At 39.2% G+C, this 15,919-nt stretch overlaps 1 protein-coding gene across 1 annotated transcript in view; it reads left to right on the top strand.

Annotated features, from left to right (window-relative positions):
* Positions 1–1,727: 1,727 nt before the first annotated feature.
* The window catches only part of CNIH3 (cornichon family AMPA receptor auxiliary protein 3), a 27,280-nt gene continuing 13,088 nt past the window's right edge, over positions 1,728–15,919 (top strand). Inside the window, exons 1-3 of the mRNA XM_031061957.1 lie at positions 1,728–1,763; positions 5,628–5,696; positions 8,083–8,130. Of these exons, the coding sequence (XP_030917817.1) occupies positions 1,728–1,763; positions 5,628–5,696; positions 8,083–8,130 (153 nt within the window). The remainder of the gene's footprint in view (positions 1,764–5,627; positions 5,697–8,082; positions 8,131–15,919) is intronic.

Genomic DNA, 15,919 nt, shown 5'->3' with positions numbered 1-15,919 from the left:
TTATATGGTGCAACAATCCAGAGGCTTTGGTTCTTCTGCCACCGATTCTGTAAATAATTTAATTTCTTTGAGCTTCATTTTTTCCCTTGTATAAAAAATGGAAATTATATTTTCCTTTGTTAAAGCCTTCATTGCCTTGGAGGCAGATTTATAACTGCAAAACATTGTTAATTATTATTGTTTACTTTTAATAATATGCGGTGAATTAATTACTCAGAAAATGAAAGAGAAGAAAGGAATACTTCCCATCTCACTTTTTTCTTTGCCCTTGATTTGGCTCTATTGCTAGGGCTCTCATCAACACCAGCCTGTCAGATCCACTGGTCTGGGAAGCCACTGTGTGGCATAGAGAGGTATGTGAAAACCAAGACTGGAGACTTCTTTCCCTTTTTAATAGGAGATGCTTAACAAGTGGATATAGACAGGAAATACAACATGATAAAAAGCATAAAATTCACTGGAATTTGGGGGAGGTTGCCCCTCCATTCATACAATTTTGAAATATCTTTCATGCTTGGTAGCATTAAGCAGATTAATTCAACCAGAGGGCAAAGAGGGATGAAGAACACCTCATAGATAAATTTCTTGTTCAGGTTCATTTACTATCACGATAAGAATTGGGTAGCAAAAAAACATTCTCTCAATCTGTCACTTGGTTGTTGCCCCTGTTCTCTGTAGCTCCTTATGGGCTCCCTCACATCCAGGCAGTGACTTCCCTTCCAGGTCCTTTTTCATTCCTCCCTGGCTGACTCTTACCTGACTGACATTTTTTCAGTTGCTGCTTCTGCCCAACAAAATCCAGCCAAGTACCTCAGCCAATTTCCTCATGATTCAAACACATTTTCCCAACACAGTTAATATCTCTGTGCATCCATTGCTGGGCAGCCATGAAGTTTAGGAGCTCCTAATCTTCCTCCCTTCTGTCCAAGTGCTGACCTGCAGTCAGCCTGGGTGCTGTTAAAGCTGCCTGGGAGAGTGCAGGGGGGACAAATTGTCTAAAAGAACCATTAAAGACAGTTCCTTCAATATGGGATGGTGGTGCATTGACAGGGTGGTGGCAAGGGAGCATATGTTAGGTGTTACTGTTCTGTTCTGTGGTTGGTGTGCTTGTCATCAAGTTCTGTTTTATCTTAACTTTCCTGAGATGCCAGTAGGCAATAATATCCAACTTCTTTGCTGTCACTGCATTCACACCTACACCAACTTCACTGCCACCCTAAACCACCACATTCTCAATTAAAATATGTTTCTGTAAGAGCTCAGTGATTTAAAAAAAAAAAGTATCTTCCCTAAAAATGAGATATCATAGCTAATTTCTAACATCAAGTGAAATTTTCATTTTGGTGGGTACATAAGCATAAAAAGAAAGCAAAATTCATGTTTGGTTTTGTGTGAATACTTCCTTATTCAAAACTGTTATGGTCTCTCTGATAAGCAGAGAGAGTGCAGGCAATTAAAACAAATTTTATAAATTTACTTGCAATTGAAACATGTATTGTCATCACGATCTCATTGATGCATTATGTGTATAAATTGGGGCAAACTCCTTGCTGGCTTGTACTGGGAGTTTTGAGATTTGCAGATGGTGTGAATCACCAGAGACTGCAAGCAGTGTTTTTATAGAACTTCAGTTTTATTAGGTGGAAAACACACACAAGTACTCTTCTCTCACCAGGAAAAAGCATGGCTAGGGCAGAGGCAGAACAAACTTCCTGCAGTGATTTGCAATGTGGATTCACAGGGAAAATTCCCCAAGACAGAAGGTAATGCAATATCCATTGTCCATTCAATCCCTGGCCTGTTTCTGCAGTAATTATAAAAAATGTTGCTAAACATGATGCACTTTTTCTTTTCCTCACAGGGCTTTGCAAGTCAACAGATAACTTGGTGTTTTGGGTTTTTTTCCTTCAAGTTCCTAGATAAATGTCAGATGGTCCTTATTCTCTGTCTATGAAGCTGTGTACAACACTAATGTTTACTAACAGAAATAAATCTCTCCATTTTGTGAGAGCCAGTCTCTAGTTTTCACGTTTCCATTTGGAAACATGTTTCCAAATTCTGTTCAGTACTGTGACCAGGGGCTGGTCATTTTACTTTGGAGCAGTGTGTTAATTGTGTGGCCTTTGCAGAGATTGGGTTGCTGATGTCCATGCACGTGCATGATTTGTAGTCTTGATTGCCACCCTCCATCAAATTAGATTGGATAGCTGAAAGATAATGAATGCTTTATAAAATACATTCATTTACAGGGGTGAAACTATGTCATTTCTTATGGAGTGCCCTGCCTGGGATCTATTTCATTATCTCAAGGTGAGATGAGATGAACTGCTCAGCTCAGGATGCTGTGAGTGTGGCAGGTTCTGAGGTGAAACAGCCCCTGAGAATGTCCAGGTGCTGTCCTAGAGCATTCAGCACCTCTGCTCAGCAGATGTGTGGGAATCAGTATTATTGGATTTGTGGGGTGCCCCGTGGCAGGAAGGAATGATGAATCTGACTCCATGTTCTCAGAAGGCTAATTTATTATTTTATGATACTATATTATGTTAAAGAATACTAAAGAATACAGAAAGGATACTTACAGAATGCTAAAAAGATAATAAAGAAAACTCGTGACTCTTTCCAGAGCCCTGACACAGCTTGGCCCTGATTGGCCAAAGAGTCAAAACAATTCACAGAAAACCAATGAAACAATCTCCAAACACACTCCAAAGGAGCAAAACACAAGAGAAGCAAATCAGATAATTATTGTTTTCCTTTTTCTCTGAGGTTTCTCAGCTTCCCAGGAGCAAAATCCCAGGCAAAGGGATTTTTCAGAAAATATGACAGTGACACAGGATGAGCTGCATCCAGCTCAAAAGGGAGCAGGCACGAGGTTGTTCTTCTTTCTGTGGTCAGAGCACTGCAGCTCCCCTGAGAGCACTGTGAAATACTTTGTGCAGACAAGTACTTGGTTATTTGGGGTTTGGATGGGAAAATGGCAGCTCCAGCCACTCAACGCCCCAGGCCATTAAACTGCCACAGAATGGGAGTTATAACTGAAAGAGGAAGATGTTTCCTAATTAATTATGCAAACTCTGCTGCAGCACAGCCCAGCTGTATTTTCAGTAATATAATGTATTTGTTGCACAGTTACTCAGTGTGTTGTGAGCAACTGCTACTCTTAAGAAACTACAGTTTTACTCAGTTGTGGTTTTAGATTTAGGACAAACCACATTGTAAGATCTAAAAGCAATGAAAAAACCCCAACACACCCCACTCCCAACAACAAAACAGAAGAAAACCATGCACCCAAAATGCTTTGGGAGTTTCTTTGTATTCCTCTAATTCTGAGCCTGCCTATGCTTTATAGTTTTTCACTGTAACTGAGAAATAGGAAACAGGAATGTGCTTTTTCATAAATTAAAATAGGTATTTTCATGTCATCACTAGACTTCTATTTCTGGAGATTTAACAAAATATAAAAATATTATGGAACTTTTTTTTGAATAAATTGAGGAGAACTTATTTTTGTCAGCCTCCTTCCAGAGAGACACTGAAACTTTCATTGAAGAAACTTTCCTCCAGTCATGTGTGCTTGAAACCAGACCTCAGTCTCTTTCAGGTGTAGCAGGAATGTCTCTTAACATTGTCATAACTTGCAGGCGTCTCAAAAGGTTTGTCTGTGAGACTGTTGTGTTTACACTTACTGGTTCTGTGAAAACCATGTGCTTAAATACCTGTCAGATGTGTTTCACTTACATGCAATGCAAGCATGACATAAATTATGTGCCAGCAAATAAAGAGTGGGAGTTTGGCTACAGAGCTGGGAATGCTGGTGAAGTTAAAAAAAAAAAGAGGAAAAAAAGAAAAATATAAGTAAACATAAATGTGCAGTATATTTGAGGCTAACCTCTTTTCCAACCTTCCTCCTTTCTGTAAGTGCTGATATCCAGCTGCAAAGAGACACCCAGTTCTGTGTGTCTGACTCACCTGTTCATGTGTAACCCTCTTAGCAGTTGCTCCAGCTGGAGGATATGAAGACCTGTCCAAGAAATATTAAATACAGAGGTGTCATGAGCCTTATTCTTCACAAATGTACTGCAATACCCCTCACAGCTTCTCTCAGTTGCTCTTTTACCATTGCAGATCTAATTCCTAACTTGGAAAGATGCTGCATCCGTAGGGAGAAATGCTTCACTTGTAATCACATTTTATAGTTCCCTTTGTGGTTTATTCTGCCACTTTGACTTGTCATAGTTGAATAAATTGAATTCTGTGGAGTTCTCTTGTAAAGTGCCACACTTTTGATTTTTAAATGTGTTTCAGTGGGATGAATGCAGCATTGGAGCAGGATGTGGAGCAGTGCTGAAATTCATGGATTGTAGCTCTGGGTTTTATTCTCGAGCCTCTCGCCATATTATTGTGATTCAAGAACAGGCCATTTTCAGGATTTCTTCTCCTGCCTTCCATCTCTGTTAGATGAATGTGTTTTGGCTATGCAGCAGGTCTGTGCTGACACCCAGCTGGTTCCTTTCTGAGCAGCCAGGCTGCAGGCACGCTGTTACACATCAAGGAATGGCTGTTGCACTCATCTGCTAATTACCAGACCTGCTGCCTTGTACTTCCATCATCTTTTATTAACAGCAGACACTTTAGGCTGTAAAGTGTCTAAAAAGGAATCAGTGTTTTAACATCTGTTTATGTGGTGCCTGTCAGGGAGCTTTCCTTCCTTGGGTGAAGCAAGACAAAAGCAGCAGAAAAGGTATTACTAGAATGCAAACACCAAGTTAAGAATGTGCTTTGAGATCTTTGAAGTGAAGTGTACTGAGGATTATTACCGCTGTTTTCTTTCCAAGAAAAGAGTCTTCCAAGAAAATGCTAGCTCTTCAATAGGTCTAACTGAAGATCTTCCAAGAAAATGCTATAAAACACTATTATTTTTATAGACAAATTGTCTGCTGTACTTTAAAAGCACCAGTGATTTCCAGGATGTCTCAATCCATCTGTTAATGGAGGAAACCGAAGGACCTGAGCAAAAGACATCTCTCCATTAATGAGGTCTGAAGTAAAAGTTCTAAAACCTGCCAGAATTTAGGAAGGGCATGTTTGCTCTAGAGTGCTTTGCCTTTTGAGGAGTGTGCTTGTTAATGAATAGCAGCTTAATGGTGAAGCTGATACTAATTCAGAATTGATATCTGAGGTAGGCTTAACAACTAATAAAAACCAGGATGTTTATGTACTAAACCTGGAACGTCATATCAGATGCATCTCTGTGTTGTAGGCAGCTAATGACTTTTTCCATCAAATATGGAGATGTATTCGTTTGTGAAGTAGTTTTATGTCATGTGGAAATCTGAAAAAAGAAATCTTGCTGATTTGAAGGAAGAAATATGGAAAGTAGCAGCACTGAAAAGGCTATAGATATGATTTTGCAGAGTGACAGATTAATGAGTTCTAGGTGTCATACGTAGGAGTATCCCATGTTTTGTTTTAACTACTTACTTCTAAAGGGAGTGTGTCAGGGAAGCTATTTTCCCATATTTTCCCTGGAAAGTGAGGAAGGCAGGGAGTGCATCTGATTAGTCCCTTAAGGAAAAGAAATGTTTGAAGGAGCATTCATTACAGGACTTGAAAAAATTGTTTTTCAGATAATTGCATTCGATGAGCTTCGGACAGACTTCAAGAGCCCCATCGACCAGTGCAACCCAGCCCATGCAGTGAGTACAGCCTGGGGGCTGGGGCTGCTCCAGAAACAGGGAGCACTGAGCTGTTGGTGAAGGATGAGTGTGGAAATGAACTGGGAGTCTCTTGTGAAGTCAGCTGTGGTTTGGAAAATTGATTTATTGGGCCAGTCTGAGGAAGCCAGATGGCAATTTTTATGTTAATGGCTTTCCTCTTTGCTGAAGGAGGCAGGAAAGTAATTTGGAAATTCAAAAACTGAAGAATGTCATGTGATGTTAATGCTTTCTTTTTCACCTTTTCATTCTGTGGCGCAAGTTTTCCTTTTTGAAACACTTTGCTTTCTCTGTGTTTGAGCATGGGATGATCACTTTCTCCCCTACTGCCTGTATCAATGAGCCAAAAACTTGAAAGAACCGGTTAAGAGCTGCATGCCTGGACCTCTCTGTCCCATGGTAGGCCTCTGGACTCTCCTGTGCTTTAGGAGTAAATATCATTTTCTGCTGCATCTGCTATAGGAGAGCATTAAGTGCCTTGGACTGTAAACTCAGTTTTAACTAATGAACCAGAAATGCAGCCTAGATTTAAGCATATCCAAATTCCTCTGTTAATTAAAGCTGTAATCTAGGGTGATTTAGCTGACTACAGCTGCACGTGCCAGTTTGTACCACTAGAACTGAGAGCAGAACTTGGCTCCCCATCACCTCACTGGGAATGACAATGATTATGGCAGGTGCTGAATTTGATCTCTACAGAGATCTGATTTTTAATTCACTTTATCTGTTTTTACTTCCTATCTGAGAACTACACACTGAATTTATATGTACCAAATTCCAGTAAATTGTTCACTTCTTAAAAGTTGAGATGCTCTATGGAGATAATCTCATTTTATTTTAAAATGGTAATGGAATTGGTCTCCATGATAAAAAAAAATTAACAAGACTCCAAAAAGAGGCACAGCATTTTTCTGTGGGCCTATCAAGTTGCCACTGCCCCACTGTCTTTCCAAAATGATACTTTTTTTAAAAAATGGCTTAAACTTGGGAGCAGAAAAGGAAAAAATCTATTTCTTTGGAGATTAGAATTAAATTTGCCACAACCTTGAGTTTTAAAACATTTGAAAAGCAGAAGGCTTAGGGAGAGTTGGCTTCTCACATTGTTATAGTACATTACCTGTTTAAAAACATTCATTGTTTGGAATATTTTGCCATATCTAAATGAAAATATCAGGTAATCTTCTGAGGACAGCAAGCCCACTCTGCCTTTTGCAGAGTAACTAACATTAAGTGGAGTCTTTCACAGTAACTCCAGTCAAGGGACTATGCAGTGAAATTTGGTTTTGCTGGTTAGCTTCTCATTATGAGCCATTGAAAAGAAAGCCTGAATTTCATTTGTCTTCTTTCTCTGAGTTGAGTTTTTAGAACACCTTTTGAGTCACAATGCTTAATTACAGTGATTCTCAGTATTTTTGAATGCATCTGTTGTTTAAAGTGGCATTTCTAGGCCATTTCAGATATTTTTCACTAATGTGTACTGTATTTGCAGGGTGCCCCAGTGAAGGAAGGAATGATGAATCTGACTCCATGTTCTCAGAACGCTAATATATTATTTTATGATACTATGTTATATTAAAGAATACTAAACTATAGTATACTAAAGAATACAGAAAGGATACTTACAGAAGGCTAAAAAGATAATAAGGAAAAACTTGTGACTCTGGAGAGAGTCCCGACACAGCTTGGCACTTGTTGGCCAAAGAGTCAAAACAATTCACACCAGAATCCGATTAAACAATCACCTGTGGGTAAACAATCGCCAAACACATTCCAAAGGAGCAAAACACAGGAGAAGCAAATCAGATAAAATTGTTCTCCTTTTTCTCTGAGGCTTTTCAACTTCCCAGGAGCAAAATCTTGGGTGAAGGGATTTTTCAGAAAATATGACAGTAACAAATGTGTTAAATTCTAGTATCATGTGTTCAGGCACCATCTTAGTGACAGAGAAAGAGCTGCCATGCAAACTTCATTGTTTTTCCCACTCAGGTTTATCTTGAAGCCAGAGGTTGGGTGCCTGAAAATGCAAGCCCAGGTCTCTGTGGTATCAACTGGCACAATTGGATAGAGTCACAAATGATGACTTAGAAGAGTTGCAGCCTCTGGCTGAAGGCTAACACAGGCTTGAATCCCCAGCTGATATTGTTACACCCAGTAACAAATGAGAAATAACTTACTGGCGCTTAGAAATGGGAAAATCATTGCGTTTGCAAGCAGTGGGTAAGAAGTGAATGCTGTCAATCCAGATTAATAACATGTGCTGCTTCACTGCAGCCATTAATTAAAACATTGACCCCTTGTAATTGTGATATATTGTCTTCATTTGTGACACCAGCTAATCTCCTGCCTTTCCCCCACTTTCTCTTGACAGAGGGAGAGGCTGAGGAATATTGAGCGGATTTGCTTCCTCCTGCGAAAGGTGAGCGTGAACCAGCCAAGGATTTGTGAAGTTTATGAGAATTAAAGCCATCCTGTGGCAATGTGCATTTATTTTCTCTTTGATCCTCGCACTCTGTTGATGGAAAACTGGGTTCAACTGAGAAGTGAATGTGAGGATGACCTTGTAAGGACAGAGCAAGACAAATTGTAAAAGGTTGACATAATAGAGGTTGTCTGCATAAAAACTGAACTTCAGAACATCAGCCCATTTATTTTGGAACGAGCTTTTCCAAGGTGGCAAGTCCTTTTACAGTTGCAGCTGGAGGTTCTTTTATAACCCTATTAAACTGCTGTTACTGTTGTAGTACAGGCTTTAAAAATACCCTTTCTTTTTGAACAGTGGCTTCGTATTTGACATGCTGAACATTTTTATTAGTTACGTATCTAATGGTCAAGGTTTCTGGTTGATGGAATAGAAAAGTTTGTAACAGTATGTGTTTCAGCTTGACACAGGTGAGATGCTGCCTGCCTCAGCTTCTGAGGCATTTGAAGGAGCTGATAGATTGTGGGTTACTTGTTTGTGGCTTCAAATAGGATTTTCATAAGCAATCTTTATTTTTCCTGACTGTGTCCCATTGAAGTAAAAATAATCACGGTTCCAAACTCTTTTATTCTATGTTCAAGTTTCTATACATTGTATTCTGCAGAATGGTAACAAAGCCACCTAAATCCTGCATTTTTCCTTAAAAAGGTCATCGCTGCCATGGGGACTGCTGAACACAACCTAATCAAGCTAAGACCTAAATTCAGATCGGATTTTAAGGAACATCATCCTCAGAGGTTTTGGGAAAGCCAGTGCTGGGGATTATCACTGTGGGCTGATCCAAAGGCATAACTGTGACTCCATGCAGAACCTATGGGCTGCCATCCTCTGCTCAGTCAGAACCTGAGTCCTGTCTGTTTGGCACCCCTGTGAGCATGTGGCTGCTGGGAGCCACATCTGAGTACTTCCTGAGCCTGGTTATGCCACTTGGGATACAAAAATAAGGGAAAATACTTATTACCAATAGCTTTCCACTTTATCAAACACGCAGCCAGCCAGTCTCAAGCTGTGTCCCAGTTTCTTGGACATAAAGCAACTGTTGAGTGGTAATGGTTTAATATATGTGAGCCCCATGGGAATGCCTTGCCTGCATCAATGTTTAATTTTTATTGCACATTGGCCTTGTTGTGAACGGCAAAATGGAGCGTTTTGGCTAATTGCAGACTCTGTATTCATAAGGGATTGGCTTGCTTCTGTTTCACTTAAATGGTTTGTTAATTCAGCCTCTTCTTCAAAGTTCTTTGGGGAGACATTTGTTTTAATTGAGAGATTATATGCAAGAAAAGGAGGGTGCAATAACTACAGAGATTTGTAGCCCTCAAATCTGACAACCGCTAAAAATAGCTGTGTTTTATGTAGCATAGAGGAAAATTGAGGAAGAACAGTAAAGAATAGAGTGCCAGCTATATTGATACAGGAAAATAGCTGTTAGGATTCTTCCAGCAAGTACTAAATATATCCTTCAATATTGTGTGGCTTTAGGGTCTGTTTCTATTTTTATGAAACAACAGCATACCTGTTTTGAAGTCAGGAAGTTCTTTTATAGGGCATTGAAAACAGTGGTATCTTGCTATTTTTGACATTAGAACTTAATGTTTAAGAGCTGATGTAAATTTGTTGTTTTAAAGAGGTTAGAGGTGGGCTATAAAAGTATGTTCAATTTCATTATTCACTGGTTTTGGAAGGGGTCCTTGGGAATTGTTAAATTGTTAAATATGTCATAGAAATCTGATTCCAGTGAGCAAAGACCTTTTTAAGGATGTGGTTTTGGGTTTATATCCAAAATACTTGGAGAAGTTTATTGAGAAACTGTGACCAGGTGTGTGATATTTCACCAGATATTATATATACTTAAGTAACTTATTTACATTTTCCAAAATAGAATGGAGGATGCAACTGTTCTGCAGCCAGGCATTTTCTGGTTTGGGGAAAATGTTTCTCTGTCATTAAAACAAGCAGGGTTTGTGTGAAACAGGTATGTATGGTGCTGGCATGTGACATGCAGGAACACATGGCTCCTTGTTTCTGCAGTGCTGTAGGATTGAATAAACCTAAATTTTCTGGTTACTGAAGAATGATTGATTCAGTATAAAGAAGCTATGAACATTTTACAGCCACAGTCAGGTCTCTCCTGCCCTGAAGTAAATGGGAAGAAGGCTTCTTTTCTCAACCCAGCCCCATGTGAGGTCCTCTCAGGCTGCAGGTGCCTGATTTTATTCAGTGCTGTGGGGTTTTCTGGGATGGATCTGTGTTCCTGTGGAATATCCCCTCATGCAGACACTGGTTCCATACAAGTGTTGGGTGATTCACACAGGACACACCAGGGTGAGCAAATGCTGTGGAGGCTTTTTTTCCTCTAAAGGGAGTTTTTTTTTTCCCCTAAGGATGTGATTCCATGGCTCCCTGCAGTGCTGTCCAGAGGACACAAGCTGGTGGTGGGTGGGAGCAGAGCAGTACAGAACAGCTCAGGCTTCTTGGGCTTATCAGCCCTGCTGAGGGGTGCCTGTGATGGGCCAAGATCTGCCTGTGAGGTCTACCATGACTTTTACAGTCAAATATTTTGGTGGGGCTGTTATAATATGTTCAGTTACTGATGACAGCGATATTATTTAATTGTAATTGCAGTTGTATTTCAAGAAATCTAGCCAACAGACTGATTCCTTATTTTTTAATTCCTAATTGATACTTACGTTAACATTAAGGACAATTAGGAATTTCCTAGATTAAAGTACAGTCAAATTCATTAATCAAGCACTGCAATAAAATTACTTTACCTTGGAGGAAATTTAAATTAAATTTTGATTAGGTTATGCATCATAATTTTGGAATTAATTCAATAAATCCTCACTAAGGAGGAGAGTTGATTGCTTCTTGCTCAGTGAACACATTTCAGATTTCAGTTTGCTCGTGCCAGACACTGCTCAACAATTTAAGTAACTCTTCTCCAATTATCAGCAAATATTTGTTTTTAAAGCCCATTAAGCTAAAGTAAGAATGATTTCTGAACATCAGAACTGGAACTTAGTGGGGAAGGAGTTGAGGTTGATCAGACTTTTACTCATTTTTCTGAAGTAGTGCAGCATTTTAATCAAGTTATGCCTAAAATTCCTAAAACTGCAAGTGTAAGAAAATACTGTACCAGAGCTCAATCCTTTTTCTTGATTTTATTTGGGGTTTTTTGGCTTTTACAAATCCTCAAGGGATGATGGGAAGAGAGTAAATTCAGCAAGAATTCTAACCACAGGCAAGGTGACATTAATCTCAAAGATGTTCCAGATGAACTTGAACTGTCTTGAAGAATACAAACACACAGACAAAAACCCCTGCAGGGACTGGGTTTGAATAACCCAACTCAGCCAGTTCAGCACCCCAGAACCAGCAGAAGTATAGCAGATAGTGAATCAGGAGCTGGGGTGTTTAAAACAAAACAAACCTAAAAATCTATTCGCCTAACATTTTTGAAGCAAGTTTAAATGTTTTAGTTAGGTGGTTGGGAAGTGCCAGTGCTTGGTCTGGTCTTGTGCTTCTGTCACTGTGGTTTCCAGTGGAGCTGGATCTGCTGTGGTAATGGTGGAAATGTATTCTGTATTCAGTAGTTCTGGTGTTTACAAGGTTCAATTCTGGTTTTTACCACTTTGCAAAAGTAAAAATAAATGTCTATTTAAAATTTATATTTCATTTTATATGTCCTAATACCTGTGATCGTTATGTTTTACTGTATTTACAGGTTTTGGTAAATAGCCAAAACCCACAGGACCTCAAAGAGTGATTGTAGAATTGCCATTCTATTCACACTGAGACAGTGTAAATAAAATGTAAAACCTAGTGAGTGTAATACAGAATTCCAGACACACACTGTCTGTACAGTTTTGTTTCAGTACATTTCAACATTTATATATTCTGTAAAAAAAGTTAATATTACTCACGTGTGTGCAAGTAACAGTAATCTAGAGACATCCAGAGCAAGCAGGAGCTTGAAGAGTTTTGGGTTAACACCACAGGTTCAGCTGTGGACAGAGCATTCTGAGGATGGAGATAAGGCCTGGCCCTGTGTCTGTGTCATTCACTGCTGTTTGTCAGCAGTGAATGCAGACTCCCAAAGTTTGGACAAAACCCCACAATATGTTCAGTGAAACATTACTGAGCTCCTTGGATCAGCTAACAGGGAAAGTTAGCTTTTAGGCTTTTCCTTAATAGCAGAAGAGGATTATTTGAGTACAGAGGTTCTTTTCCTTTATAGGTCTCTAAATATTATGTGAAATCAACCTTGTTAAAAAGATCTATCTTTCCTTTTTTACCCTTATCCAGCTGACTTTTTTTTTCTCCCATATTTTGGCTGGAGGACACTGACCAATACGCACTGGAGTGATTGCCATATAAAATATATTTTTTTTACTTGGACCCTGATAGGCTCCAGACCTTCACCTTCCAGTAGCTCCTAGCATTCCCTGCTTACAGCAGCTACAGTGGCCACTCTCCTTTGAGGAGTGTCAGGTGTCCCAGTAGCTCATTTCAACGACTGATCACATTCTTTTCTTCTTGATAAATTTGCTAGTTATTGCCCGGATCACTCTCTCTGTTGTTCTGCCTCATGGTCACTGGCAAGCCTGAGATAATGTGATGGATTTTAAGAGTGTGGGTTTGGGTCTGTCTGTTGATTGCTTCATCATGCATTTAGGGATTTATGGATGTGTAACTGTCTTTTACCCAGTCTGCAGGCTGATGGTCATTAGCAGAGCCCGTCTGTAAGCCTATAGCATGGCTCATTACAATGCTTAATGTGAGCTTATATAAGCAAATTTAGCAAATGTGATGCATAATCACAAGGAATTTTGAAAGTGGTGTATAACCATCCATACTGCAAGAAGGAATCACACTTTCTCCCTGGGCTGAGAAATCTCCTAAGTGGAAACTCCAGCAGCAAGACAATTAGTTTGTTGTGAAACTGGGAATAGCAGCAATGGTTTTACCTTGGTAGTGCTGTACATTTTTTACAACCTCAATAAATATGTTTTAATTCCTCATTAAGTTGGACTTAACAGAAAAAGAAAATGTTGCAGCATAGCCACACTTGGATAAGTCTGCAGGGTTAATATATCCCACGTTTCCTCTTACCTGGTAGTGGGCTAGTCTTTGAAGCTTAAGTGCTTGTGTTATCTAAGAGGAAAACAGAATTTTCAGTCTAATCATTAGGCATTTTTGGGCTGTGGAAATGGCAGTGATATTCTGTGTTACAGGAGAAAGAAGATGATGTTTCCAGAGTTCTGATAAACTGCTGCTCAAACAAAGATCACAAAAGAGAACAAAAAATGGCAGCGTGTGACATTTTTCCTGTTAGCAGCGATTGTTACAATGATGGAGCACATGAACTTTGTCCACTCTCATTAGAGACCAAAGAGTTCATCGTTGTGGCTGGCTTCTCAGTACATGTCATGTTTCTTGATGTATCTAATGCTCTCTCTTTTCACACCTCATCAATGTGATGACACTGCTGAGTTTTGAGTAATCTTCTGGGCAGCAGGAAAACTGTCAGGAGACCCTTCCCACAGAGTGACTGGGAACATAAACCCCAATCAAGAGACAATGTGGATATCTTCAGAAGAGTGAATATAAAATTCTGTGGGTAGAAAAAATACTGCAGATACCCAGGTTGTTATTCAGTGTCTCCCTGTGGCTCAGGGCAACACAGAAGGTTATACCCAGGCAGTCTATAAAACTATTTAAGTAAATACTATGTATTTTAAAGATTGTTTTTATAATCTCAAAAGCTTTTTTCTTTTCCTCCTCAATCTTTGCACTGCAATTTCAGTGGTTCAGAACAGAATTGAATGCTTTTGATTGGATCCCACTAGATAGTTTTGTCAGGATCTGAACTTGCTATTAACTGGCCTGATAAGCAATGTGAATCTGAAACAGATGTTCATTAATCCTTTTTTTACAGGTTTAAACATATGATCTGTTATTGGGACTACAGTGATATTATAAATTAACATTATCAGATGAAAACTTCATGTTTTAAAACTGTCTTAAGTCAAAAGGGTAGTTTTAGGCTGTTACACATTTGCCTTTCTGGAAGAAAATAATAATACAACTCTGCTTTTATTGTCTTTAGGTAGATGTTCTGTTGTCTTACATTTTGCCACTTTTTGAATTTTGCTTTCTGTTCTCTTAGTTGGATACTTTGATCTTTTAAATGTGTATTGAGAGATGACTTTCAGCAAGACTTGACTCTCCTTTTCTATTGTGTTTTTGTTGGTGTTTGTGTTACAGCAGTGCTTTTGGTCTCGGGTAAAGAGTAAAGCCTGATTATGCCAGATGCTACAAAAACCACATGGTAATAAATATGGAGAACATTTGTTTACACTCACCAGACATGTACACAACAGGAAAGGAAAGGTTGCACGGTTGTTCTGATGATAGAAATCTTGGTTTTGGAGATCTACTTGGTTTTCTTGTTTGCAGGCAGAGCTTGAATCTTTTCTTTTTAACCGACAGTAAAAATTTTCTTTCTGTTTTTGAGGGGTCTGATGATTTGTTGGTTCAGTAATTGCATGGGGTCTTGGATCTCTACAGTAGCTGTTCAAATCCAGCCCAGTTTGGAGTCAGACCCAAACTGCTGTGGTCACATTGATGTCAGATTGCTGGGAATGTAATTATCTGGTGTTGTATGCTTAGATGCTTGGGATGTTTGCTCTACAGAAATGCTAATGAACAGAGGCAATAAGATGAGCTAGATCTGTCAATATCACACTGAATATGAGCTACGTCCCTCTGCTATACATGCACACACAACATTAGCTTCCAAACTGCCACAGAAGAAGTTCCAGAGTTTGCATGTAGCCACTGGAATGAAGGATATTGCTGTTTCAGAGGCATAATTATACCTGCAGATTTTGAATGGTGTCAGCTTGCCCTGCTCTGCATATTCTGTCCATTAGGATTTGGACTGTGATTGCATCATGCTTCATAAAACTAAATTCATTGAAGTTCTCCATTGTTTGAAGTGCCCCAAAACTTTTTAAAATGCATTAGATTCTAAACATGTGTGAGAAACCTGAAACTGGTCTGTATTTCAGTACTCCACGCTTACTTGAAAGGTACTGCTAAACTTCTATTGCATGACAAAGCCAACTTTATTCTGGCCTTCAGAGTGGCTCTGACAAGATATTTTTACATTAGGAGAGAGTATTTTTTGCACTTCAAGGGTAAAATGTGAAGTTAGCTAAAAATGTATTAGTACACGATTTTGAGTTTATGAAAATCATGACTTATGGTGGAGTTCTTTTTAGACAACCTTCACACAGCATCTCTCACTAGTCAAAAGAGGCAGGAGATAAATTCTAAATCTTCTGTTCATGTAAACAGTGAGGCTGTCCTTAGGTTGTACAAGGGAAAGAAAGAAAGAAGAATTATGACAGGAGAAGTGGAGATACAAGAAAAGCAAGTAAAATATTTGTAGCTGAAGTATGACACACTTTCACTTGCTCTGTGTTGGTTTAATTGTTTTCTGCAGCTTGCCTAAATGAGGAGGGAGTTAATATATTCACAGTGATTCACACTTGGTAGAGGTTTTGTTTGCACCAGAAGGATGAAGGACATAATGATTTTCCCTGAATCTTGTAATAGATTTCCAGGCCTTCAGTACCTTTGTTACCAAGCTGCCTTTTTCAATTCTGCACTCTGACAGAAAATTCAGCACAGATAATCTAAAAGCTTCCCTCTTTCC

Source organism: Geospiza fortis, unplaced genomic scaffold, assembly GCF_000277835.1.
Source record: "Geospiza fortis unplaced genomic scaffold, GeoFor_1.0 scaffold88, whole genome shotgun sequence".
NCBI lineage: Eukaryota > Metazoa > Chordata > Aves > Passeriformes > Thraupidae > Geospiza > Geospiza fortis.
Note: the sequence above shows the minus strand (reverse complement) of the source record. Positions and strands in the feature narration are given on the sequence as shown.